The sequence below is a fragment of the Papio anubis genome, chromosome 20 (genome assembly GCF_008728515.1).
Source record: "Papio anubis isolate 15944 chromosome 20, Panubis1.0, whole genome shotgun sequence".
Lineage (NCBI taxonomy): Eukaryota > Metazoa > Chordata > Mammalia > Primates > Cercopithecidae > Papio > Papio anubis.
The window spans coordinates 7,001,737-7,026,703 of NC_044995.1; the positions used below are offsets into that span (position 1 = coordinate 7,001,737).

General features: G+C 43.2%; 2 protein-coding genes across 4 annotated transcripts in view; both read left to right on the forward strand.

The window, feature by feature from the left end:
- The window catches only part of ZNF880 (zinc finger protein 880), a 100,441-nt gene that overhangs the window by 20,056 nt on the left and 55,418 nt on the right, over positions 1-24,967 (forward strand). The gene's annotated exons all lie outside the window — the stretch shown is intronic.
- Positions 930-24,858, forward strand: ZNF480 (zinc finger protein 480). Of its 3 annotated transcripts, none has more exons than XM_031660211.1 (5): positions 930-1,009; positions 4,333-4,423; positions 15,876-16,002; positions 18,044-18,172; positions 23,442-24,858. In XM_031660211.1, exons 2-5 carry the CDS (start codon positions 4,352-4,354, stop codon positions 24,719-24,721), a joined length of 1,608 nt encoding a protein of 535 aa, XP_031516071.1. In that variant the 5' UTR covers positions 930-1,009; positions 4,333-4,351; the 3' UTR covers positions 24,722-24,858. The 3 variants fall into 3 exon arrangements, with proteins under 3 accessions (XP_031516071.1, XP_031516073.1, XP_031516072.1); XM_031660213.1 differs by lacking the exon at positions 930-1,009 and adding an exon at positions 2,397-2,445; XM_031660212.1 differs by lacking the exon at positions 930-1,009 and adding an exon at positions 2,452-2,916.

Here is a 24,967-nt window from a genome sequence, read left to right on the forward strand (position 1 = left end):
GCTATGCCCGGATGTGCACATAGGCTAGATTTATGTTTCTCTTTACCCAAACATCTCAGTGTAGGCACAGATCCTTTATGGGTGTCGGGCTGGGGGATGTAAGGTCTTTCCTTTCCCATGAGGCCATATCTCAGGCTGTCTCCATGGGGGGAAACTTTGGACAATACCCAGGCTTTCTTGGGCAGAGGTCCCTGCGGCTTTCTGCAGTGCATTGTGTCCCTGGTTAATCGAGAATGGAGAATGGTGATGACTTTTACCAAGCATACTGCCTGCAAACATACTGTTAACAAGGCACATCCTGCATAGCCCTAAATCCATTAAACTTTGATTCATTACAGCACATCTTTCTGTGAGCACAGGGTTGGGGCTAAAGTTACAGGTTAACAGCATCTACAGGTTAGCAGAAAAACAGAAACAATTTTTCTTAGTACAGATCAAAATGGAATTTCTCATATCTTCCTTTTCTACATAGACACAGTAACAATCTGATCTCTCTTTCTTTTCCCCACAGCTTTCACAGACAATCCCAGGGCTTTTTAATTAAATTGCTAAAATTAGTTTTTCATGTATGTATTTTAGAGACTGAGTCTCTGTCGCCCAAGCTGGAGCGCAGTGGCCATTATAACTCAGTGTAAACTCGAACTCCTGGGCTCAAGCGATCCTCCTGCCTCAGTCTTCGGGGTAGCTGGTACAGGTGCCCCACCCCACAGCCGGCTTAAGGTTAACTTTAATAGCAGGAATTTTCCTGGATCTAATCATCAGCCGACTTTGCTCTGTCCCGGCAAGAGTACAGTGCGGAGACAGCTGAGTTGCTTCAGCCTCCTTGGCAGGTCTCCTGCAAAACCCGGAAAACAGGCGCTGGAAGCGAGGCGGAGGGAAGCGCAAGCCCCGCCCCACCCCGCCCCACCCCGCCCCGGCCAGGCCGCCCTGCTGCGACCTCTCCGCTGCGCGCGCAGTTTCCCACAAACCCGGAAGCGGATCGCGTGGAGTGAAGGTCACGCCGCGGCGCGTGAGTTTCCCTTTGTGTAAATTAAAATCTGAGCTTCCCAGCTCCCCCGCGCTTCTGTACCCGGGATCTGAGAGGCCACACAGACCTTGAAATCCTGGCACCGCTCCCTCTACCCCGACCAAATTCAGGCGTCTCTGTGAGAGTCCCGCGGTCGCTTCCCTGTGTGTTTAAATCGCTCGGGGGCGGGTCCTGTCCCCCGTCTTTCTGCCACAGGGCCATGTAGTCACCTCCTATCGAGGAGTTTTCCTGCTTCAAATTCTTCTGTGATGCCTACATCCGCCCTGCACCGCGTAAAGTCCTCCCCCGCTAGGTGGATTCCGGTCTATCAGGTCCTCCAAGCCTCGCCTTTGTTGACCCTGGAGCGCAGCGCTCCAATCTCAGTCCAGGAGAAGCCGCGTCTTCTGCCGAGTCCTGGGATTCTGCAGACGCCACCCCTCTCTTGATCCAGACCCTCCTTGATCCGGGGCCCCGCTACTTCCCAGGCCTCCTCTTCCCAGCCACCGCTTCTCCTGACCCTGGGTGTGGGGAGGTGACTTATTCTGTCTTTTGGCATCCAGTGTTCTTGCAGTCTAAATAACACCCCACTGAAAAGGTGTTCTTCTGCATGTGGGCATCTGATCCCAATTCCTTCCATGTGCATGTGTGCAGAAAGAGAGATCTGGAGAGCGAGGGAGAAGAAAGAAACATCTTGAAGGAGAAGGGAAGATTGAGGGAGAGCCCTAAGCAGATGGCAAAGTAGAAAATGGATGGGGCATTTGCAGAGACAGCGAATGAAGCCGAGAAAGTAGTAGGGGGAGAAAAGCAACTGAAGAAATGCAGAGAAAAGTGCCGTCTCCGGAGAGATGAAGGACTGCAAGATAGTGAAAGGGGCAGCAAAGTGGGAAGTTCCTCAGTTTGAGAGTGGGGGAGAGGAGGAGGGATTTGGAGCCAGGGCAGACAGAGCAGCGTAGTGCTGGGACAGCAAGAGGGGTCAGCTGGTGACAAGGAGAGCAGAGGGAGAACCACAGCAGGGGGAGAGCTGGGATCTCAGGGTGCCAGAGAGTGGGGACAAGGGGTGCAACAGGAAAGAAGGGGTTTAACAGGGAAAGCAGAGGGGGAACAGAGACAGGGAAAGAGCCAGGACCGGGCACGGTGGCTCATGCCTGTAATCCCAGCAGTTTGGGAGGCCGAAGTGGATGGATCACCTGAGGTCAGGAGTTTGAGACCAGCCTGGTCAACAGGATGAAACCCCGTCTCTAATAAAAATACAAAAATTAGCCGGGCATCGTGGCACGTGCCTGTAATCCTAGCTACTCAGGAGGCTGAGGCAGGACTATCGCTTGAACCCCGGAGGCGGAGGTTGCAGTGAGCTGAGATCGTGCCATTGAACTCCAGCCTGGGCGACAAGAGCAAAACTCCGTCTCAGAAAACAACAACAACAGCAACAACAACAAAAAGTAAGAGGCAGAAATAGGTGGAGATTGGGATGATCAAAGATTGAGCAGAAAGTTTGGAAAAGGTGTGGAACAAGTTGCCAGAATGGAGCAGAACAGGTGGAAGAGAAGGAAGAGAAGGAATAAGGGGAGAAACATTAGGAGAAGAGAGAGGCTCAAAGTGAGCAGAATCTTAGGGGAAAAGTAAAGAGGGGGAAAAAAAGCTAGAGAAAGAAGGTGAGAATGATAGATGCGTACAGAATGAGGGAGGGAAACACAGTAGTGAGAATAGAGGGAACCCTGGGTGCAGATGAACGGTGAGTTGATTGGCTATTATGATGAAGTTGTGACATTGATTAATCTGATTATATGAAATGTGCTTTAAAAATACAGATGAAGATGAGATGTGCAAAACTCCTGTCTGTGAGGCTGGTGCATTTTATAATTCTTGGCATCAGATTTTAGCTTCCACTCACATTCCCTATTCAGGCACAGGTCAGTGACTTGAGTCATTCAGGTGTGGGTCACCCACTTTCCTTTTCCTGGGATGGGGTATGGTGTGGGCGAATGTATAAGATAGCAGGAAAACCAGTGTTCTTCCTACTCTTGCAATCAACACAATAATGAACTTAACACAGAATGCTTCATATCTGATGAACAAAATGTGTGGGGATTTCTTCCCACCAATAAGCAATTCGTCAGACACCACCTGGGGGATCTGTAATTTCACTCAAGTTGACACTGTCTACATGGAGTTAGCATCAGATCCCACAGGTTGGGGGCTCAGTTCCACAAGCCTGCCCCTATTTCATGTGCTGGTTGTAAGTTCCAGGTTGGGACCTGAACTTCAACCAAACATCTAAAAATTGAGGATTCCCTTGACCCTTTGCTCAGATTTTATTAATTTGTTAGCCTGGTTCACAGAACTCAAGGAAGCATTTGTTTAGTTTTATCCATTTGCTATGAAGAATATTGCAAAAGATACAGATGAATAGCCCGATGGAAGAATCCTCCTAGCAAATTAATCAAAAGAAGGGGCTTTGGGATACCCTGATTTTTTTTTTTTTCTTTTTCTTTTTCTTTTTTTTTTTGAGACAGAGTTTCACTCTTGCTGCCCAGGCTGGAGTGCAATGGTGTGATCCCAGCGCACCACAACCTCCACCTCCCAGTTTCAAGCATTTCTCTTGCCTCAGCCTGCCAAGAAGCTGGGATTATAGGTATGTGCCACCATGCCCAGCTAATTTTTGTATTTTTAGTAGAGATGAGGTTTCACCATGTTGGCCAGGGTGGTCTTGAACTCCTGACCTCAGGTGATCCACCTGCCTCAGCCTCCCAAACTGTTGGGATTACAGGCATGAGCCACCATGCCTGGCTGACACTGGCAGTTTAGATATGCCAATGAGAAGCTATCACATGCATCTTTTAAGTGGAATAAATAGAGTTCAGTACTGTTTGAAGTTCCAGGCATCCAATGGGGGACTTGGGACATGTCCCTCATGGATAAGCAGATTCCACTGTGTTCTGTATCTGGCGCTGAGCACCAAGGCCCTGTGTCCTCCATTTCTGAGTGATTACATGAGTCTGGGATCCATAGAGATGAGAGTGGGGCTGTGCTCTGCATGGGGTTTGGTCAGGGCTGGGTCTGGCCCTGAAGGGGAGCTTAGTCCAGGCCAGCTCCCCACTGCTGCAGCGTGCATGTGGGCATCCCTAGGAGGGGAGCAGATTCTGAAGAAAAGAGTAAAAAACTCACTTGTTGTTCTTTCTGTAGGAGTTTCTTGTCCCTGCATCAACTCTGGTGCAGCGGACAGCAGAGGACATTTTCCACAGGGTGAGGTCTAACCTGTGTGTGTGGTTGTGGCACAGGAAGAGGGTGTGATTCTAAGCCCTAAACAGCATATTTTTGACATTTAGGATTGACTTCTAAAGAGTCATGCTGTGTGATGAAAAAGCCCAGAAGAGAAGGAAGAGGAAAGCAAAGGAGTCAGGGACGGCTCTTCCTCAGGTGAGGTGATATTCTTGGTGGATTTTTCTGTCTCCTTTGTTTCAGAAACGTTGGGCCTTGGAGTTGGGATCTTCTCTGAGTCTGACAGGTTTGCTTGCACTCATCTATGCCTTCCCTCAGTGCTGAGACCAGCTCGGTCATGGGGACCCTAACCTACTGGCGGTAGAGGAATTAAAGACACAGACACAAGACAAAAGTAGGATCAGGGGCCAACAGCCTTTACAGCTGAGAGCTGCAAACAGAGTTTGACCCATGTAGTTATTGACAGCAAACCATTGATAAGGATTGTTTCTATAGATTATAGATTAACTAAAAGCATTCCTTACAGTAAACAAAACATTCTTAATGAGGAGTAGAGAAACAGGCTCTGGCTAATTATCTGCAGCAAAAATGTGTTGTTAAGGCACAGGCCACTCATCCTATTGTTTGTGGCTTGAGCAGTTTTCCACTCCGGGCAGGCCAGGTGTTGCTTGTCCTGCTCCAGTAATCCAACAACTTGTAGCAGTGTGTGTCATAGCCATCACAAGCATGTTTCATTGCTGCAAAAATCCTGTTTATGGCCAGTTTCTTTAAAGCCTGTTTATGACAGGCTTAGGGCCTGTTGCTAGCATGTCCCCCTTTCTGTTTTTGCAAAGCGATAAAGGCAAAGGCTGCTTTGTCATGGTGGGTTACTTCTCACAGGATTTGGGATCCAGATCTGCAGACTACACAAAGACAAACAACACAGATTAAAAGCACAATCATCGTTGAAATCAGAGCCTCCAAGTGTCTCGATCTGTTTTAATGGGTTAATAGCTGCTAATCTGTCTGCAGCTCCTTCAAGCTCTTTAGTTCCTGGAATTAGCATCAGATGTGCCTGAGAGACTTGAAGTACTTGTTCCTTCAGTTTTGCAATATCCAAAGATAAATTTCCAGTATGACCCTTTAAATGTCTCTTAACTCTTTCCTACTCTTGCTCTGTTTCATTATACAGATGAGGAGTAATGTAAGAATCAGAAGTATTCCAATCACATTGTAACCGCATTCTATATTCTAGACTAACTAACTACTCGATCTCCTAGCCACATTACAGTTTGTTGGAGATCACTGATTTGATTAGGTAGTTTTTGGTCTGTATTAGTTTGGGAATTCCACAGCAAAGTAGAATTTTTCTGCCAATTATTTACATAGTCTGCTGTTTGTACTGTGGAATGCAAAGTAACTCCAGCTACCATGGCAGTAGCTGTGACAGCAATCAATCCCATGATGATTAAAATTAAAGTGGCAATGAAACGCCGAGAGCACGTCAAATTCTTTTTTCTTTTTGAGACGGAGTCTCGCTCTGTCACCCAGGCTGGAGTACAGTGGTGTGATCTCGGCTCACTGCCAGCCCTGCCTCCCGGGTTCATGCCATTCTCCTGCCTCAGCCTCCTGAGTAGCTGGGACTACAGGTGCCCACCACCACGCCCAGCTAATTTTTTGTATTTTTAGTAGAGATGGGGTTTCACCATGTTAGCCAGGATGGTCTTGATCTCCTGACCTCGTGATCAGCCCGCCTCGGCCTCTGAAAGTGCTGGGATTACAGGTGTGAGCCACCACGCCCGGCCGAATTCTTTTGAAGAATTTCAGTAATAATATGTACAGAAGGAGAGGCTTCCTAAGGACAGGAAAGCTTTATGGGTATCCATACTCCTTCTTGGGCTGTTACCACTAAAATAGAATGATCAATATTATACAAGGAAGAATTCACACAAGAAAACAATCTACATTCTTGACAAGTCACATGATAGTTAGGGACATCAGGTTTTAAATCACCCACTACAAACAGGAAAGGAGGCCTTATTGTCAGTCTTGACATGGCTGCAACTGGGGGGTCCTCACGTTCCTCCCAAAAATCTCTTCCTCAGCATCTGGCTCATGATAAGGCTTCAGGTGTCTTGATGATATCCAAATCGACTGCTGGTTTTGGCCTGGAGATACACAAGCATAACTTCTACCCCAAGTTATTATTTTACCTATTTCCCAACTTTTTGTTATCGGATCTCTCCACCAAATCAGTTGTTGCACTTCCATCTTTGCAGCTGATTTCTGTAGATGCTGTTAGTTGCTGATAGCATCTGGACTTTAGGCAGGCTCAAAAAATTTAAAGTCAATAATGCTAGATTCAATTGCATATTTTGGGTTCCATAATCACTGTTCCCCCCTTTCTGTTTTTGTAATTGCTATTTTAGGGGGAGATTCATTCTTTCCACAATGGATTGTCCTTGTGAATTATATGGGATGCCAGTAATGTGTTTAATATGCTATAGAGAGAAAAATCTAGCTGGAGCTTCACTAGTACAGCCTGGGGCATCATCTGTTTTAACAGAAGCTGGAATGCCGATCACTGCAAAGCATTGCAGAAAATGCCATTTAACACAGGCAGAAGATTCCCTTGTTTGACAGGTAGCCTAAACAAAGTGAGAAAAGGTATCTACACATGCATGCACATAAGCCAATTTACCAAAAGAAGGAACATAAATGACATCCATTTGCCAAAGACAATTAGGTTCCAATCCTCGAGGATTAACTTCTCCTGTAAAAGATGAGGAATGCACCATTTGGCAAGTTGGGCATTGCTGGATAATAGCTTTAGCTTCTTCCCAGGTAATGCTGTATCTGCATTTGAGACCAGAGGCATTAACATGGGTTAAATTGTGAAAGTGTCTAGAATTAGATACTGCAGTAGCAACTAGGCGATCAACCATTTGATTCCCTATGGTTAAAAGTCCTATAAAGTGTGTGTGAGTTCCAATATGAGTAATGTAAAAGGGTTCATTCTATTCCTAACTGGTTTGTAATTGGGTAAATAAAGTCATTAGTTGTTAATCTGTATGAAATCATAACTGAGCATTTTTATTTTTATTTTTTTTATTTTTTTTATTTTTTATTTTTTTATTTTTTTTTTGAGACGGAGTCTCGCGCTGTGTCACCCAGGCTGGAGTGCAGTGGCGCGATCTCGGCTCACTGCAAGCTCCGCCTCCCAGGTTCAGGCCATTCTCCTGCCTCAGCCTCCGAGTAGCTGGGACTACAGGCGCCCGCCACCACGCCCGGCTAGTTTTTTGTATTTTTAGTAGAGACGGGGTTTCACCATGTTAGCCAGGATGGTCTCGATCTCCTGACCTCGTGATCCGCCCGCCTTGGCCTCCCAAAGTGCTGGGATTACAGGCTTGAGCCACCGCGCCCGGCCAGCATTTTTAATTAATTGTGTGGAATGGACTACATATGAAGAATTAGAAATTACATTGACAGGCAGCTTAAAAGCAGTCAGTAGCTTAATTACAGCTACAAGCTCCACTTTTTGAGCTGAAGTATAGGGAGTCTGGAAAACTTTAGTTTTTGATCCAGAATAAAAAGCTTTACTATTACTAGACCCATCTGTAAAAACATTTTCAGCACTTTTAATTTGTTTAAATTTAGTTATTCTAGGGAGAATCTAGTTAATTTTAAAAATTGAAATAATTTTGTTTTTGGAAAGTGATGATTAAGAACACCCACGAAATCAGCTAACTGGGTTTGCGAAGTAAGATTATTTATAAAGGCTTGTTGTATTTGTGCCTTCGTAAGAGGGTCATATCCATGCAATTTCGCAATTCCATGCAATTTAGCAATTCAAGTTCTCCTATTGCCTATCAGAGTAGCAATTTGATCCAAATAAGGACTTAGCATCCGTGAATTAGTATGGGGAAGAAAGAGCCATTCTACCAAGTCCTGCTCTTGGACAAAAACACCAGTAGGTGAATGCTGAGTTGGAAAAATCAGTAAGTCTAAAGTCTTTTCTGGATCTACTCTATTTATTTGAGCTTCATATACTTGTTTTTCAATCAGTTGTAACTCTGCCTCAGCCTCCTTTGTTAATTGCCAAGGGCTAGTGAGACTAGGATCTCCTTTAAGGATAGAAAATAGATTACTCATTGCATAGGTAGGAATGCCTAGAGCAGGTCGTATCTAATTAATGTCCCCTAGTAATTTTTGAAAGTCATTCAGTGTTTTCAATTGATCCTTACATATGATTACTTTCTGTGGCAGTACTGTAGTGTCATTTACTAAGTAGTGTCATTTACTATCATAGTGTCATTTACTCCCCAAGTCGGAGTAAGGAGTACTTGTCCTGAATTTCGTCAGGAGCTATAATTAAACTGGCACGAGAAATCAAATTTTGTAAGTGATTGTAACATTGGAGTAATATTTCCTGAGTGGGGGCAGCACAAAGAATATCGTCCCATTGTTTTCCTTTTTTGCATTTTGGACATATTCCAGGCTTAGCAGTTATCTTTTTCCCCCCAAACTGGTGGCCTGACTTGGTGATTTTTTCTACAGTCTTTTTTAGTATGACCATGTTTCCCACATTAAAACAAGCTCCAGGAAATGGAGTATTTCCTTTACCCACTTTCATTCCTGCCATTGCCTGGGCTAGCAGAGTAGCCTTATGCAGATTACCTCCGATACCATCACAAGGTTTAATATAGTCAACCAAACGTGCTTTTCCCCTAATAAGTCGCAGAGTGACTTGGCACTCAGGATTGGCATTGTCGAAAGCTAATAACTGCAATACTATGTCCTCAGCAGCTGAATCTGAGATCACCTTTTTAAGAGACTCCTGTAATTTAGTTATAAAATCTGTATACAGTTCTTTCAGTCCCTGCTTTACAGCACTTGAGGGGTATTGTTCCCGCCTGAGGTGATTTTTTTCCCAAGCTCTAATGCACAGTCCTCTAAGCTGCTCTATGGCATCATCCTGCATAAGCCTCATCTGCCCACCAAGTTTTAAATTGTAAGAACTGAGCAGGAGTTAGACAAGCTCAAGTAAGTGCATCCCAATCAGTAGGAATCATTTGAATGGAGACAGCAACATTCTTTAACAATCCCATTACAAAAGGAGAACCTGGTGCATATTGATTAATAGCTTGTTTAAATTGTTTAAGTATTTTAAAAGGAAGAGGCTCAAATGTAGCCATAATATTCCCCTGCTGATCAGGTGGGTGTATTCTAACAGGGAACTGCCAAGCATCCATATCACCCTCTCGTCTAGCTTCCTGGATTCCTGCCTGAATAGAACCGAGAGCAGTCCCTTGAGGTACTCCTTGAACAGTCACTGGGGCAACTACTTTTCACCCAGTGTCCTCTGGAAAAGAAAGATCTGAAGGGTCAGGCTACTCTTTTTCTTCAAAATGATGAGGGGATGTAGATGGGTACGGACAAACCTCTCCCTCCTTTGCTGCTTTAGCTGGCAAGGAAACCTGCTCTGTCACTTCTTCTGTTACTTCGTTACATGCTCCTTCTTCCTCTGATTCCTCCTCCTCATCATCTGTGTGGAAAGGCTCCAAGGTGAAATGAACCAGAGCCCACACTGACCAGACAGTTATAGGAATATCCTCAGTACCATCGTTATATGCCTTCTTCGGTGTGCTGCCTACCTTTTCCCAGACCTCTACATTCATAGTTCCTCGGTCCGGAAACCAGGGGCAATATTTCTTTACCACACCTAAAAACCTGCATGAGTCAGCTAGTGCTAACCTTTATTCCTCCTTTTCTTAGGAGCTGCCAAAGCAGGCTCAAATAAGCCTCATGTCTGCTTGACCCTTTTCCCATTGTTACCCTGATGCTTCTGAGCTCCTCTTTTACCATGGGGATTGCTTAAGAGTACTCGGGTGTCCTCCAGCATAGTTCCACGTTCTCCAGCTCTGGCGACCCTTTGATTTGGGTTCGAGTCCCACATTGGGCGCCACTTGCAGGGACCAGCTCGGTCGTGGGGACCCTAACCTAGTGGAACTAGAGGAATTAAAGACATAGACATAAGAATAGAGTGTAAAGTAGAATCGGGGCCAACAGCCTTCAGAGCTGAGAGCTGTGAACAGAGTTTGACCCACATATTTATTGACAGCTAGCCATTGATAAGCATTGTTTCTATAGATTCCAGGGTAACTAAAAGCATTCCTTATGGGAAACAAAACATTCTTAGCGAGGAGTAGAGAAACGGGCTCTGGCTAATTATCTGCAGTAAAAACATGTTGTTAAGGCACAGGCCACTCATGCTATTGTTTGTCGTTTGAGCAGTTTTCCACTCCGGGCAGGCCAGGTATTCCTTGCCTTGCTCCAGTAAACCAACAACTTGTAGCAGTGTGTGTCATAGCCATCACGAGCATGTTTCATTGCTGCAGAAATCCTGTTTATGGCCAGTTTCTTTAAAGCCTGTTTATGACAAGCTTAGGGCCTGTTGTCAGCACCTCAGTCCCTCTTATCTCACTTAGATTCCATCTCCCATTACCCAGTGACATGAACTGGGGATGAGGCTCCACCGGGCATGGTTCTGGGAAGGGCTTATTCCCTAACATGGATGGAGATGGGGTGTGGGCCCCGTGGCATTAGAGCTGTTGGACAGTAGGGATTGTTCAGGGGCCACATCTGAGTGCACCATCACCTCTCTGTAGACCAGAAACTGCACATAGAAGTCATGTATTATTGTGCACAACCACCTAGTAAATTGTAGGAAAAGAGTACAGGAAGGAGAAACCTTTTCTGCCTGATTTTTTTTGTTTTGTTTTGTTTTTTGAGACTGAGTCTCTGTCATCCAGGCTGGAATGCAGTGGTGCGATCTCAGCTCACTACAACTTCTGTCTCCCTGGTTCAAGTAATTCTTGTGCCTCAGTGTCCCGAGTAGCTGGGATGCCAGGTGCCCACCACCACACCTGGCTAATTTTTGTATTTTTAGTAGAAATGGGGTTTCAACATATTGGCCAGGCTGGTCCTGAACTCCCGACCTCAGTTGATCCACCTGCCTCACCTTCCCAAAGTGCTGGGATTATAGGTGTGAGCCACCATGCCCAGCCTTCCTGCCTGATTTTTACTACATTTGAAGCTAAATGCCTTTCCCAGTTTTTTACGTCTAGCTTGGTTCAGGGAGGACGTTCTCTCATCATCCTCAGCATGTACCTCTCCCAGAGACTGATTTTCCTTCAGGGGGTCTCCTGCACCAGCTATGTTAGGCAAAGAATATGGTAATTTTGCTCAGAGATTGGAGCAGATTTTTTTTTTTTTTTTTTTGGTAATTAGAGAGGAGGAAATGATATTCTTGTCCACCAATTATTATCATTTTTTTCAACATCAAGTTATATATAAATTTGTCTTACAGGAAAACTCCAAATGTACAGGTTAGGCCATCAAATACAAAGCATTCCCTGTCCTAAATGTCTAAGTGACATGTAAATAGTTGTTATGGGAGGGAGTCTTCAACCCTCCCTCAGTCTCACTGGGGACCCACTGCTGTCAGCTCCGTCAGGAGTGAGAGCAAGTCCTGTAGAATTATATTTATACAACATTATGGTGTTTACGTAAAATTCTCGGTGATTGTTTTATGATACTTTATTCTGTAAGTTGTGAAAATTTGCTCCTTTACACCCTCATGTGAACATTGTCTGAATTAAAAATCAGTCACCTCTGTTTTTAGTGTCTGACTTGGTTCAGGGAGGATGCACTCTGGACAGCCCAGCTGGAGACTCTGGAGGTCCCGCACCTTATCTGGGATGCCTCCTCTCTGGGCTTTGCTTGTTACCTCCTCACTGAAGGGGATGACCAGGTTCTGCTCAGGAGTTCCCCTTTCTGCACCTGCTCTGCAGCCTGTGTGGGGCAATAGGAAGCTGGGGTCTGCACCGCCACCTAGTGTCTGCCTGCATTACTGCTGGCTCTGGTTTATGCTGGTGCCTTTGTTCTCAGTGGCTTCCTGACCTGGGGCCCTGTTACTTCAAAGCTTACTCAGTCCCCTGAAAAGTCAGAAGGTTGGAAAGACATTCCCAGTGTTTTCCTCTCTCAGGAGAAATCTAGAGTTCGTGGTATCCTCTGGATGATGGCATGTCATGCCTGGGCAGGGGTTCTGGTGAGCGTGTGTCACATATTTTCACAATCAGCTCCCAGTAGGTTGACTTGGTACTGGTGCACCTCTGGGTGCAGCCTCCTGAGTGTCTTCTGGATTTCTCACAAAGGCAATTGGCCACATATTCTTGTTTAAGTTGTGTCTACATGGATTAAAAATGGTCAAGGGCTTCCTGTTCCTCTGTCTTGCTGACATTACTCTTTTAGTAGAGTTGCAGGTTTCTTACACAGGTCTGGAATGTCTTCTAGTTAGGGGCCATGTATATTTCCTAAGGGAGATGTCAGATGTATCTTTACTGTATGTGTCATTTTATAAATATTGCTGCTAAAGAAGGAAACTTTTTTCAATATATTTTTTCTTTTTTAAAATTTATTTTCTTTTAATTCTTTTTTCCTTCTTTCTTTTTGAGACAGAGTCTTGCTGTGTCACCCAGACTGGAGTGCCTTGGCAAGATATCAGCTCACTGCAACTTTTGACTTCTGGGTTCAAGCAATTCTCATGCCTCAGCCTCACAAGTAACTGAGATTACAGGTGCCCACCACCACGCCCAGCTAATTGTTTATATTTTTAGTAGAGATGGGGTTTCACTATGTTGGCCAGGCTGGTCTCGAACTCCTGACCTCAAGTGATCCACCTGCGTCGGCCTCCCAAAATGCTGGGGTTACAGGCGTGAGCCACTGCACCAGGCTAATATATTCTTATTAGTTAATTTGCTAAAATGACATTCTTTGTCTTGTTTACAATAATTTTATTAATTATATATATTTTTAAATCCAGCTTTTTCCTGTCCCCAACCCCCACTAATTTTTTTTTTTTTAACCTCTCCTTCTGGTCCCTGCTCAGGCATCCTATGCAGTGGTGATTGGCTGTAGCACAGACCAGCCCCCTTTTCCCTGCCTTAAAGTTGAGCAAATGTCTGCAATGTTTACTGCTGATTATCATGTTTCATGAGATGTTCTTGCTTAATGATATTGTTGTTTTTGTTTTCGAATTTTATTTTTGGCCTTGTTTTTAATTATCTAGTAATTTCTTAAGATGTATACTGCTGAGATATTTTGACTTACTTTGTTAAATTATTATATAATAATAAATTTTCTATCATGCATTAATGTTTTATTTTATTAATGGAATATATTGATAAGCCCCATTGGGCTTTTGTAAATACCTAAACACATAAATTTTTTGGACATAATTATTATATTTATGTAAGTTGGGGTCAATCACATGTGTGTAGAATCCCAGCTTCTTGGGAAGCTGAGGCAGGAGGATCCCTTGAACGCAGGAGTTTGAGACCACCCTAGGCAACGTACTGAAACCCCATCTCAATTTTTTGAAGTATTATATATAATCATATTTTTTATATAAATAGAGATGGGATCTTTCTGTGTTGCCCAGGCTGTTCTCAAACCCCTGTCCTCAAGCAGGCCTCCCACCTTGGCCTCCCAAAGTCCTGGGATTACAGGTAGAGCTACCATGCCCAGCCTGCATTTATATTTTTGAATCTGGGTATTTAATAGAGATTGGAGTTCAACTTTCTGTGTTTTTTATCGTCTATAATTTTTTAATGGCTTAATATACAACCAGGTTCATAAACTAAATTGAGTACAGCTTTTACATTTTTGTTGCAAACATGCTGAAATGTACATAGCAAAAATAACAATGACAGGTGGGTGCAGTGGTACAAATCTTTAGTTCCATATACTTGGGAGGCTGAGGAGGGAGAAACATTTGAGCCCTAGGAGTTCAAGGCTGTAGTACACTGTGAATAAGCCACCACCATGCAGCCTGGACAACATAATGAGACCCTGTCTCTAAGAATTAAAAAATAAAAGTGATGACAAATGTCATCTAAAAAATAGATTATTGACAGACAACTCCTATTTCAGTTAATGTGTATAAGTGTATACGTGTGCTAGTGTATATGGGTCTAAGTGTACATATTTATGTGTGTACATGTGACATGTGTCCATGACTGCACAGATGAGCAAGCCTATGGTTTTATTAAGACACATCATCATTTTTATGTATTTTATTTTTTTAACAGTTGAAATTACATTTCAAATATTTTCCATGACCTCAGATATTATCCTACATCATCATGTTAATGAGTTGATAGCTGTGAATAGTAGCATATTATGGGATACATGTGTGTACTCATATATAATGACCTTTTATGAAGGTCCATGATTTTATCCCTAAACTTGTTTTAACTTTTTTCTTAGGTAATTGTCAATTTACTTTTGATGCTGATCTGTTCATTGTGATTCCTTTGGTTTGGTTCTAATGCCCGGACACCTGGGATGCAGTGCTTACTCTGCTGTTTTTAGTCCTTACACCTGGGGCGAGTTTCTTAGAGTATCTGTGACACAGTTGTCTTCTCAGTAAGACAGGGACAGGTGTTTCTTTCCTGGGCTTTAGTTGTTATAGCAGTTAGTACATGTAAAGCATTTAGAGTAGTGCGTGTCTCATGGGAAGTGTTCAAAAGCTTTAGTCATTGCTATTGTTATCATCACAGTTTTATACTTCTTTTTTTTTTTTTTTTGAGTCAGAGTCTCACTCTGTAGCCTAGGCTGGAGTGCAAGTGGCGTTGATGTTGGCTCATTGCAACTTCCGCCTCCTGGGTTCAAGCGATTCTCTTGCCTCAGCCTCCTGAGTAACAGGAGTAACCCCTCCTGGGGTTACAGGCACCCACCAGTACACCCAGCTGATTTTTGTATTTTTAGTAGAGACGGGGTTTCACCACGTTGGCCAGGATGGTCTCGAACTCCTGACCTCAGGTGATCTGCTGCCGTGGCCTCCCAAAGTACTGGGATTACAAGCATGAGCCACCATGCTTATAATTCTTTTTTTTTTTTTTTTTTGAAGCCACTGTGGACATCGTCCTCTCCGAAGACACCACTTGTATAGTAGTGGTGGTGTTATTGGTAGATATTCAGATCAGGTAGATACTGAATATCACTTGGAGTGTAAAAAATAATATCTAATCCTTCTACAGAGATTACCATGGGTTACTTTTTTATTTGTATTTCTTGTATGTCCACAAAATGAAAAATCTATATTGATTTTTAAAATATAACTTATTTTGGAAAAGCATAATAAAACACAACTCACAGGCTGGGATGGTGGCTCACACCTGTAATCCCAGCACTTAGGGAGGCCGAGATGTTTGGACCACTTGAGAGCAGGAGTTCAAGACCAGCCTGGCCAACATAGTGAAATTCTGTCTCTTCTGAAAATACAAAAATTAGCTGGTGTGATCGTGTGCACCTGTAGTCCCAGCTACTTGGGAGACTGAGGCACAAGAGTTGATTGAACCCAGGAAGTGGAGGTTGCAGTGAGCCGAGATCACACCACTACACTCCAGCCTGGGCAACAGAGCAAGACTCTGTCTCAAAAAGAAAAAAAAAAAACATTTACAGACACATAACTACATCACAAATACCTTAATTAGATTCGTCAGAACATTCTCTTCAATCAAATTAATCTTTATAACTCCCTTCTCATTTTGAGTGAAGATAAATACCCTTTACATATCCTGTTGGTGAAATGTGTTTTTCATTTTAGGGACGTTTGACATTCAGGGATGTGGCCATAGAATTTTCTCAGGCGGAGTGGAAATGCCTGGACCCTGCACAGAGGGCTTTATACAAGGATGTGATGTTGGAGAACTACAGGAACCTGGTATCCCTGGGTGAGGATTGTGCCCCTGCAGAAGCCGGGATCTGCCCTTGGTTATTTCAGCATTTTCCCTTGTGTGCCTCCTGGGAGCGCCTGCATTGTTTGACTGACATTAAGCAGGAGAATCACTTGAACCTGGGAGGCAGAGGTTGCGGTGAGCCAAGATCACGTCATAGCCACCCAGGGCAACAAGAGCGAAACTCTGTCCTCCCGCCAAAAAACCAAAAAAAAAAAAAAACAAAAAAAAACCTTATTGACTCGGGCTGGGACCAATGGCTCACACCTGTAATCCCAGCACTTTGGGAGGCTAAGGCAGGAGGATCACCTGAGGTCAGGAGTTCAAGACAAGCCTGACCAACATGGAGAAACCCCATCTCTACTAAAAAGGCAAAATTAGCTGGGCATGGTGGTGTGTGCCTGTAATCCCAGCTACTTGGGCGGCTGAGGCAGGAGAATTGCTTGAACCTGGGAGGTGGAGGTTGCGGTGAGCTGAGATCAAGCCATTGCACTCCAGCCTGGGCAACAAGAGTGATCCTTGCTTTCTCCCTTTTCTCCTGTCTTATAAACTAGGGAAAAGGGGAGGTGGCAGAGAAGCTGGGAAGGACAACAGGAAAAGTGGTGGTCTCATTCCAATCCTAGCACTTTGGGAGGCTGAGATGGGAGGATCTCTTGAGGCTAAATGTTCAAGACTAGCCTGGGCAACAGAGTGAGTCCCAGTCTCTCTTAAAAATTACACACACAGCTGGGCACAGTGGCTTACACCTGTAATCCCGGCACTTTGCGAGGCCAAGTCGAGCAGATCACCTGAGGTTGGGAGTTCAAGACCAGCCTGACCAACATGGAGAAATCCTGTGTCTTCTAAAAATACAAAATTAGCTGGGCTTTGTGGCACATGCCTGTAATCCCAGTTACTCGGGAGGCTGAGGCAGGAGAATTGCTTGAACCTGGGAGTTGGAGGTTGTGGTGAGCTGAGATCGCACCATTGCACTCCAGCCTGGGCAACAAGAGTGAAACTCCGTCTCATAAAAAAAAAAGAAAAGAAAAGAAAAAAAAAATCTAAAAATCTTGTTGACTCAGAAATGAAAAGCTCCATAGTGTTTTCTGGAGTTGAAATGTCAATTTTCTTCAGATGTTCTGTCCCCTTCATTATACATCATTGGGTGATGTACCAGGGCTGAACTATGCATAAAACCTTTTTTGTTTGTTTTTGAGATTGAGTCTTGCTGTCACCCAGGCTGGAGGGCACTGATATGATCTTGGCTCACTGCAGCCTCCACCTCCCAGGCTTAAGCAATTTGCCTTAGCCTCCCTAGTAACTAGGATTACAGGCGCCTGCCACCACACCCGGCTAATTTTTGTATTTTTCATTTTTACAGTGTTGGCCAGGCTGGTCTCAAACTCCTGGGCTCAAGCAATCCACCTGCCTCAGCCTCCCAAAGTGCTGGCATTACAGGCATGAGCACCCAGCTGCATAAAACTTTATGGCAAACTTCAGATACCCACTTCCCTGTTTTCTACTCCTGTGCTTTTTTTAATGTTTTGTTTTTTTGAGACGGAGTGTTTCACTCTTGGAGGCTGGAGTGCAATGGCGCGATCTCAGGTCACCGCAACCTCCACCTCCTGGGTTCAAGCGATTCTCCTGCCTCAGCTGCCCGAGTAGCTGGGATTATAGGCATGCGCCACCACACTCGGCTAAGTTTTGTGGGGTTTTTTTGTATTTTTAGTAGAGACGGAGTTTCTCCATGTTGGTCAGGCTGGTCTTGAACTCCCAACTTCAGGTGATCTGCCCGCCTCAGCCTCCCAAAGTGCTGCGATTACAGGCGTGAGCCTCTGCGCCCGGCCTCTACTTCTGTGCTTTATACTCAGTAGTTACTGGGAAGGGGCTCGATGTCTGCTTGTTATAATATTTCCTAAGCATTCAGAAGGAGGCAGCCTGTGGATGAATTTGTGAAACGTTATTCTTGATTCATTTGTGATATCCTCTGTCCTTCCTACACATAGGGCTTGGATTTTGGAGATGCCACAGCACATTTTGATTCTTTTTTTACAAACAGGAATCTCTCTTCCTGACCTGAATATTAACTCTATGTTGGAGCAAAGGAGGGAGCCCTGGTCTGGTGAGAGTGAAGTGAAAATAGCAAAAAATTCAGATGGGAAGGAGCACATCAAAGGTGTGAACACAGGTAAGAGCTCAGATGGGCAGGGTGGAAGCCATGCTGTTGTTTGGGCTTTTTGTTTTGTTTTCTTTTGTCTAATTTTGGTTTTTTGTTTTTATTTTTGTGTTTGTTTTTTTTTTTTTGAGACGGAGTTTCACTCTGTTGTGAAACAGAACCTGAGAGGTGGAGCAAGACTCGGTTTCAAATAAATAAATATATATATATTTTGTTTATTTGACTGGAGACCTTTTCCTTCCTTCCTTCCTTCCTCCCTCCCTCCCTCCCTCGCTCCCTCCCTCGCTCCCTCCCTTCCTTCCTTCTTTCCTTCCGGAATTTTGCTCTGTTTCCCAGGCTGGAGTGCAGTGTCGCTATCTCAGCTCACTGCAACATCCGCCTCCCAGCTTCAAGGTTTCTGCTGCCTCAGCCTTCCAGGTGTCTGTGATTACAGGCACCTGCCACCAGGCCCAGCTAATTTTTGTTTGTATTTTTAGTAGAGACGGGGTTTCACCATGTTGTCCAGACTGGTCTCGAACTCCTGACCTTAAGTGATCCGCCCGCTTCAGCCTCCCAAAGTGCTGGGATTACAGGCATGAGCTATCGTGCCCAGCTTATTTTTGTTTTTCAGATACAGAGGTCTTGCTATGTTGCCTATGTTGATTTTGAACCCCTGGGCTCAAGCAATCCCCCTTTCTCAGCCTCCGTAAGTACTCTGATTATGGGCGTGAGCCACGATGCCTAGTCTTATTTTTTTTATTTTGAATTTAGATTTAATTGATTACCAGTAATATTTAACTCATTCCTCCTACAGTTTCACTCTCTCCCCTCTCCCTTTCTGTTCTGTTTGTATGAATTTCAGTATTTTAGATACTCCAAATGGAATCATACAGTATTTGTCTTTTTATGACTGGCTTATCTCACTTAGTGTAGTGTCTCTCAGGTTCATCTATTTTGTAGCACATCAAGAAATTTGTATACTCTTTCAGGACTGAAGAATGTTTTTCTATTTGTCTGTACCACAGTTTAACTATTCATCCATTGGTGGACACCTGCATTGCGCCTACCTCTTTATTATTTTTAATAATGCTGCTATGAACATGGGTTTTTGTTGTTGTCGTCGTTGTTTTTTGAGACGGAGTCTCGCTGTCTCGCCCAGGCTGGAGTGCAGTGGTGTGATCTTGGCTCATTGCAACCTCTGCCCCCGGGGTTCAAGTGATTCTCCTGCCTCAGCCTCCCAAACAGCTGGGACTACAGGTGCCCACCACCATGCCTAGCTAATTTTTGTATTTTTTGTAGAGACAGGGTTTCACCATATTGGCCAGGCTGGTCTCAAACTCCTGACCTCATGATCCACCTACCTCGGCCTCCCAAAGTGCTGGGATTATAGGCATGAGCCATCGTGCCTGGCCTTGAACATGGATTTTTAAGTATCTCTTCAAGATGCTGTCTTTATTTTTATTTTATTTTTCATTTGTGTGTGTGTTTGTTTGTTTGTTTGAGATGGAGTTTCGCTCTTGTTGCCCAGGCTGGAGTGCAATGGCGCAATCTCGGCTCACTGCAACCTCCACCTCCTAGGTTCAAGCAATTCTCTTGCCTCAGCCTCCTGAGCGGCTGGGATTACGGGTGTGCACCACCACACCTAGCTAATTTTTGTATTATTAGTAGAGACAGGGTTTCACCATGTTGGCTAGGCTGGTCTCAAACTCCCCACCTCAGGTGATCCACCTGCCTCGGCCTCCGAAAGTAGTAACATTACAGGCATGAACCATTGTGCCCGACTTTTTAGTTTTTAATCTGTATACCCAGATGTGGAGTTGTTACGTATACTAATCATTTGATTTTAGATTCTTTCAGAAAATATCATATTTATTTCCAAAGTGACCGCACCATTTCACATTTCCACTAACAGGAGCACAAAATTCTCCTATTTCGCCATATTTTCGACAACACTTGTGATTTTCTGGTGTTTCATTTTTTTTTCCTTTCTTGACAATAAATATTCTATATGGGTATGAGGTGATATTCTGTATGTGTGTGAGGAAAAATATTCTATGTTTTCTATTTGCATTTCTCTAATGATTTGTGATATTTTGCATTTTCTCATATGGTCATATATCACCTTTGGAAAAATGTGTATTTCTTTCTACATTTCTTAATTGGGTTATTTGTTTTGCTTTGTAAGAGTTATTTATATTTTTTTATTTTATTATTTTATTTATTTATTTATTTAAGATGGAGTCTTGCTCTGTCAGCGAGTCTGGATGCAGTGGTGTGATCTCGGCTCACTGGTACCTGTGCCTCCCAGGTTCAAGCTATTCTCCCACCTCAGCCTCCCAAGTAGTTGGGATTACAGATGCACACCACCGTGCCCGGCTAAATTTTTGTATCTTTAATACAGATGGGGTTTCACTGTGTTGGCCAGGCTGGTCTTGAACTCCTGACGTCAGGTGATCCACCTGCAGCCGCCTCTCAAAGTGCTGGGATTATAGACATGAGCCACCACATCCGGCCTGTATATATTTTAGATATTAAGTTTTTATTACAGATATATTATGCAAATATTTTCTCACATATGGTAGGTTTTCTTTACATTTTGGTAATTGTTTTCTTCCATCCACAATAGTTGTCAATTTTGTCATAGTGCATTGTGTGTATTTTTACCTTCTTTCCCATACTGTCAATGTTATATCTGGGGAAACATTGAATCCAATCTCATGAAGCTTTTTACCTATGGTTTTTTCTAGGAGTTTTATCATTTTAGGTCATGAATAGACTTTAAGTTAATTTTTGCACAGGGTGTAAAGTAAGGGTTCAGCCTCATTCCTTTGCATATGGGCATCCTTTTTCTTCAGCACTATTTATGATGAAATGACTGTCCTTTCCTTATTACATGATCTTGGCATTTTGATTGAACATCATTCGACCAAGTATTTGAGGGTTTGTTTCTGACTTCTCTGTTCTTGCTTTTTTTTTTTTTTTTTTCATGAGGGTATGGATTATCACTCTGTTGCCCATGCTGGAGTGCAGCAGTGTGATCTCGGCTCATTGTGACCTCCGCCTCCTGGGTTCCAGTGATTCTCCTGCCTCAGCCTCCCAAGTAGCTGGGATTACAGGCGTGCGCCACCATGCTTGGCTAATTTTTGTATTTTCAGTAGGGATGGGGTTTCACCATGTTAGGGAGTCTGGTCTCAAACTGCTGACCTCAAGCAATCTGCCTGCCTCGGCCTCCCAGACTGCTAGGATTTCAGGTGTGAGCCACCGTGCCTGGGTCATTTTTTACTTTTAATAGAGAATTTTATCCTCTCATTTGGTTTACCGGTACTGTCTGAAATCCTTTTATTTCATTTTGAAGGTCTTTCTGTAGCATTTCTTGTTGGACAGGTCTAGGGTACTAATGAACTTCCTTAACTCTTCTTTATTGAGGAAAGTCTAAATTTCTCCTTTATTTTTGCAGCTTACTTTTGCTCCATATAGTATTCTTGGTTGATTTTAAGCACTTTCAGTATGTTATCTCACTGTCTTCTGGCATGCAAAGTTTCTGCTGAAAAAAAGTACATAGTCTTACACATTTTCCTCTAAATGGCAAATATCTTTTTTGTTGCTGCTGTCAAAATTCTTCCTCTGTCTTTGATGTTTGAAATTTGTTTATAATTTATCTGTGTGAACGTCCTTGGGTTAATTTTAATTTGAATGGTCAAGGTTTTTGAATTGTATATTCAGGTCTTTCTTCAGAATTGGGATTTGGACAATTATTTGGACATTATTTCTTCAATTGCAATTTCTGATCCTCTGTCTTCTCCTTATGAACCTCTAATAATTTGTATATTGTTGTGCTTGACAGCATCCAAAAAACCTGTTAGCATTTATTTGCTTTTCTTCATTGTTTTTTGTTTTTGGTATTTGGAGCTGATTATATATGTGTGTGTGTGTATATATATATGTGTGTGTGTATATATATGTGTGTGTGTATATATTTATATATATATATATTTTTTTTTTTTGCGGGGGGGGACAGACTGTCACTCTTGCAATGGCACAATCTTGCCTAACTGCAACCTCTGCTTCCTGGGTTCAAGCGATTCTCCTGCTACAGCCTCTTGAGTAGCTGGGATTACAGGCACGTGCCCCCACACCTGTCTACTTTTTGTATTTTTAGTAGAGATGGGGTTTCACCATGTTGATCAGCCTGGTCTCGAACTCCTGACCTCGTGATCTGCCTGCCTTGGCCTCCCAAAGTGCTGGGATTACAAGCATGAGCCACTGTGCCTGGTGGAGCTGATACTTTTGAATAACCGATCTTTAAGTTTGCTCATTCTTTTCTGTGCTCTATCCATCTGTTGTTGAGCACCTAATGAATTTTTACTTTATTGTATTTCAGTTCCAGAATGTTTTTTATGTTTCCTCCTTTAATATCCTCCTTCTCATGTATTATTTTTCTGGTTTCATTTAGTTGTTTATCTCTCTCTGATAACTTTTAGCTTATTAAGAATCTTAAGGCAGTTGCTTTAAATATTTGTCAAGTGCCAGGTGCAGTGCCTTGTGCCTGTAATCCCATCATTTTGGGAGGCCAAGGCAGGAGGATCACTTGAGCCAAGAAGTCTAGGCAATATCATGAGACCTTGTCTCTAAAAGAACACAGAAAAAACTTGCTGAGGCTGAGTGCGGTGGCTCATGCCGGTAATCCTAGCACTTTGGGAGGCTGAAGCGGCTAAATAAATATTTGTCTAGTAATTTAGAGAGCTGCCTGTCTTTTTTAGGTTTGGCTTTATTTATTTTTTAGCCATAATTCTCTTTCCTTTTGTAGGCCTTGTAATTTTTGGATTAGGTTTGGTAAAATAACTGCTTCTATCAGTTGTTTTGTATAAGACTTGGTCAGAGGGAGATCTTTTCTAATTAGCCTGTTGTAAAGGGTGTGGGAACACTCACTCCTTTTCCGGGGATGTGCCTTTCCTAGTTTTGTGCATGTACTGTTATTGTGTATACCACTTCTCTTAAGTGTCTTATTTTCCCTAAGAGACTTGTCCCTTCTTTTTCTCAGAAGGTTTCAATTCCTGTTCTATCTCTCTGCTCATAATCCCTCTCAAACTCACCCATCATCCTCTGACTCCTACAGATTTCCCAGCACTCCAGTGCGTCACCTTACCCTTTTCTGTTTTCAGCACTGCCAACATGATGTACAGAGTGTGCTGATATTTCTTCCAATGTCTGAGTCAGATGAGGCAGATTCTAGTTTTTTCATCAGACTCTAAACATGCCAGAATTATGGGGTCTGAATTTTACTCTTTTCTTGCTTTCCTAGGGAGCAGCTACGCCTTGGGAAGCAATGCAAAAGACAAACCAATTAAAAAACAACTTGGAGTATCCTTTCATTTACATCTGTCTGAACTGGAGCTATTTCCAGATGAAAGGGTAATAAATGGATGTAATCAAGTTGAAAACTTTATCAACCACAGTTCCTCTGTTTCCTCTCTTCAAGAAATTTCTTCCAGTGTCAAAACCCCCATTTTTAATAGGAATGATTTTGATGATTCTTCATTTCTCCCACAAGAACAGAAAGAACACATTGGGGAAAAACCTTATGAATGTAATGAGCATAGCAAAGTCTTTAGAGTGTCTTCCAGCCTTACCAAACATCAAGTAATCCATACTGCAGAGAAACCTTACAAATGTAATGAATGTGGCAAGGTCTTTAGTCGCAATTCACACCTTGCAGAACATTGGAGAATTCATACTGGAGAGAAGCCTTACAAATGTAATGACTGTGGCAAGGTTTTTAGTTACAATTCAAACTTTGCACGACATCAAAGAATTCATACCAGAGAGAAGCCGTTTGAATGTAATGAATGTGGTAAAGTCTTCAGCAATAATTCTTACCTTGCACGACATCAAAGAATTCATGCTGAAGAGAAACCTTACAAATGTAATGAATGTGGTAAGGGCTTCAGTCACAAATCATCTCTAGCAAATCATTGGAGAATTTATACTGGAGAGAAGCCTTACAAATGTGATGAATGTGGCAAGGCCTTCTATAGAATTGCGCTCCTTGTACGACATCAGAAAATTCATACTGGAGAGAAACCTTACAAATGTAATGAATGTGGTAAGGTCTTTATTCAAAATTCACACCTAGCACAACATTGGAGAATTCATACAGGAGAGAAACCTTACAAATGTAATGAATGTGGAAAAGTATTTAATCAACTTTCAAATCTTGCACGACATCGAAGAATTCATACTGGAGAGAAGCCTTACAAATGTAATGAATGTGGTAAAGCATTTAGTGAGTATTCAGGCCTTTCAGCCCATCTTGTAATCCACACTGGAGAGAAACCTTACAAATGTAATGAATGTGGGAAGGCATTCAGACACAAGTTATCCCTAACCAATCATCAGAGAATCCATACTGGAGAAAGACCTTACAAATGTAATGAATGTGGCAAGGTCTTCAATCGAATTGCACACCTTGCACGACATCGGAAAATTCATACTGGAGAGAAACCTTACAAATGTAGTGAGTGTGGCAAGGCCTTTAGTCGCATTTCATACCTAGCACAACATTGGACTATTCATATGGGATAGAAACTACAAATGTAACAAATATGTCAAAGAATTTAGTGTGGGCCGGGCGCGGTGGCTCAAGCCTGTAATCCCAGCACTTTGGGAGGCCGAGACGGGTGGATTACAAGGTCAGGAGATTGAGACCATCCTGGCTAACACGGTGAAACCCCATCTCTACTAATTAATACAAAAAAAAAAACTAGCCGGGCGAGGTGGCGGGTGCCTGTAGTCCCAGCTACTTGGGAGGCTGAGGCAGGAGAATGGTGT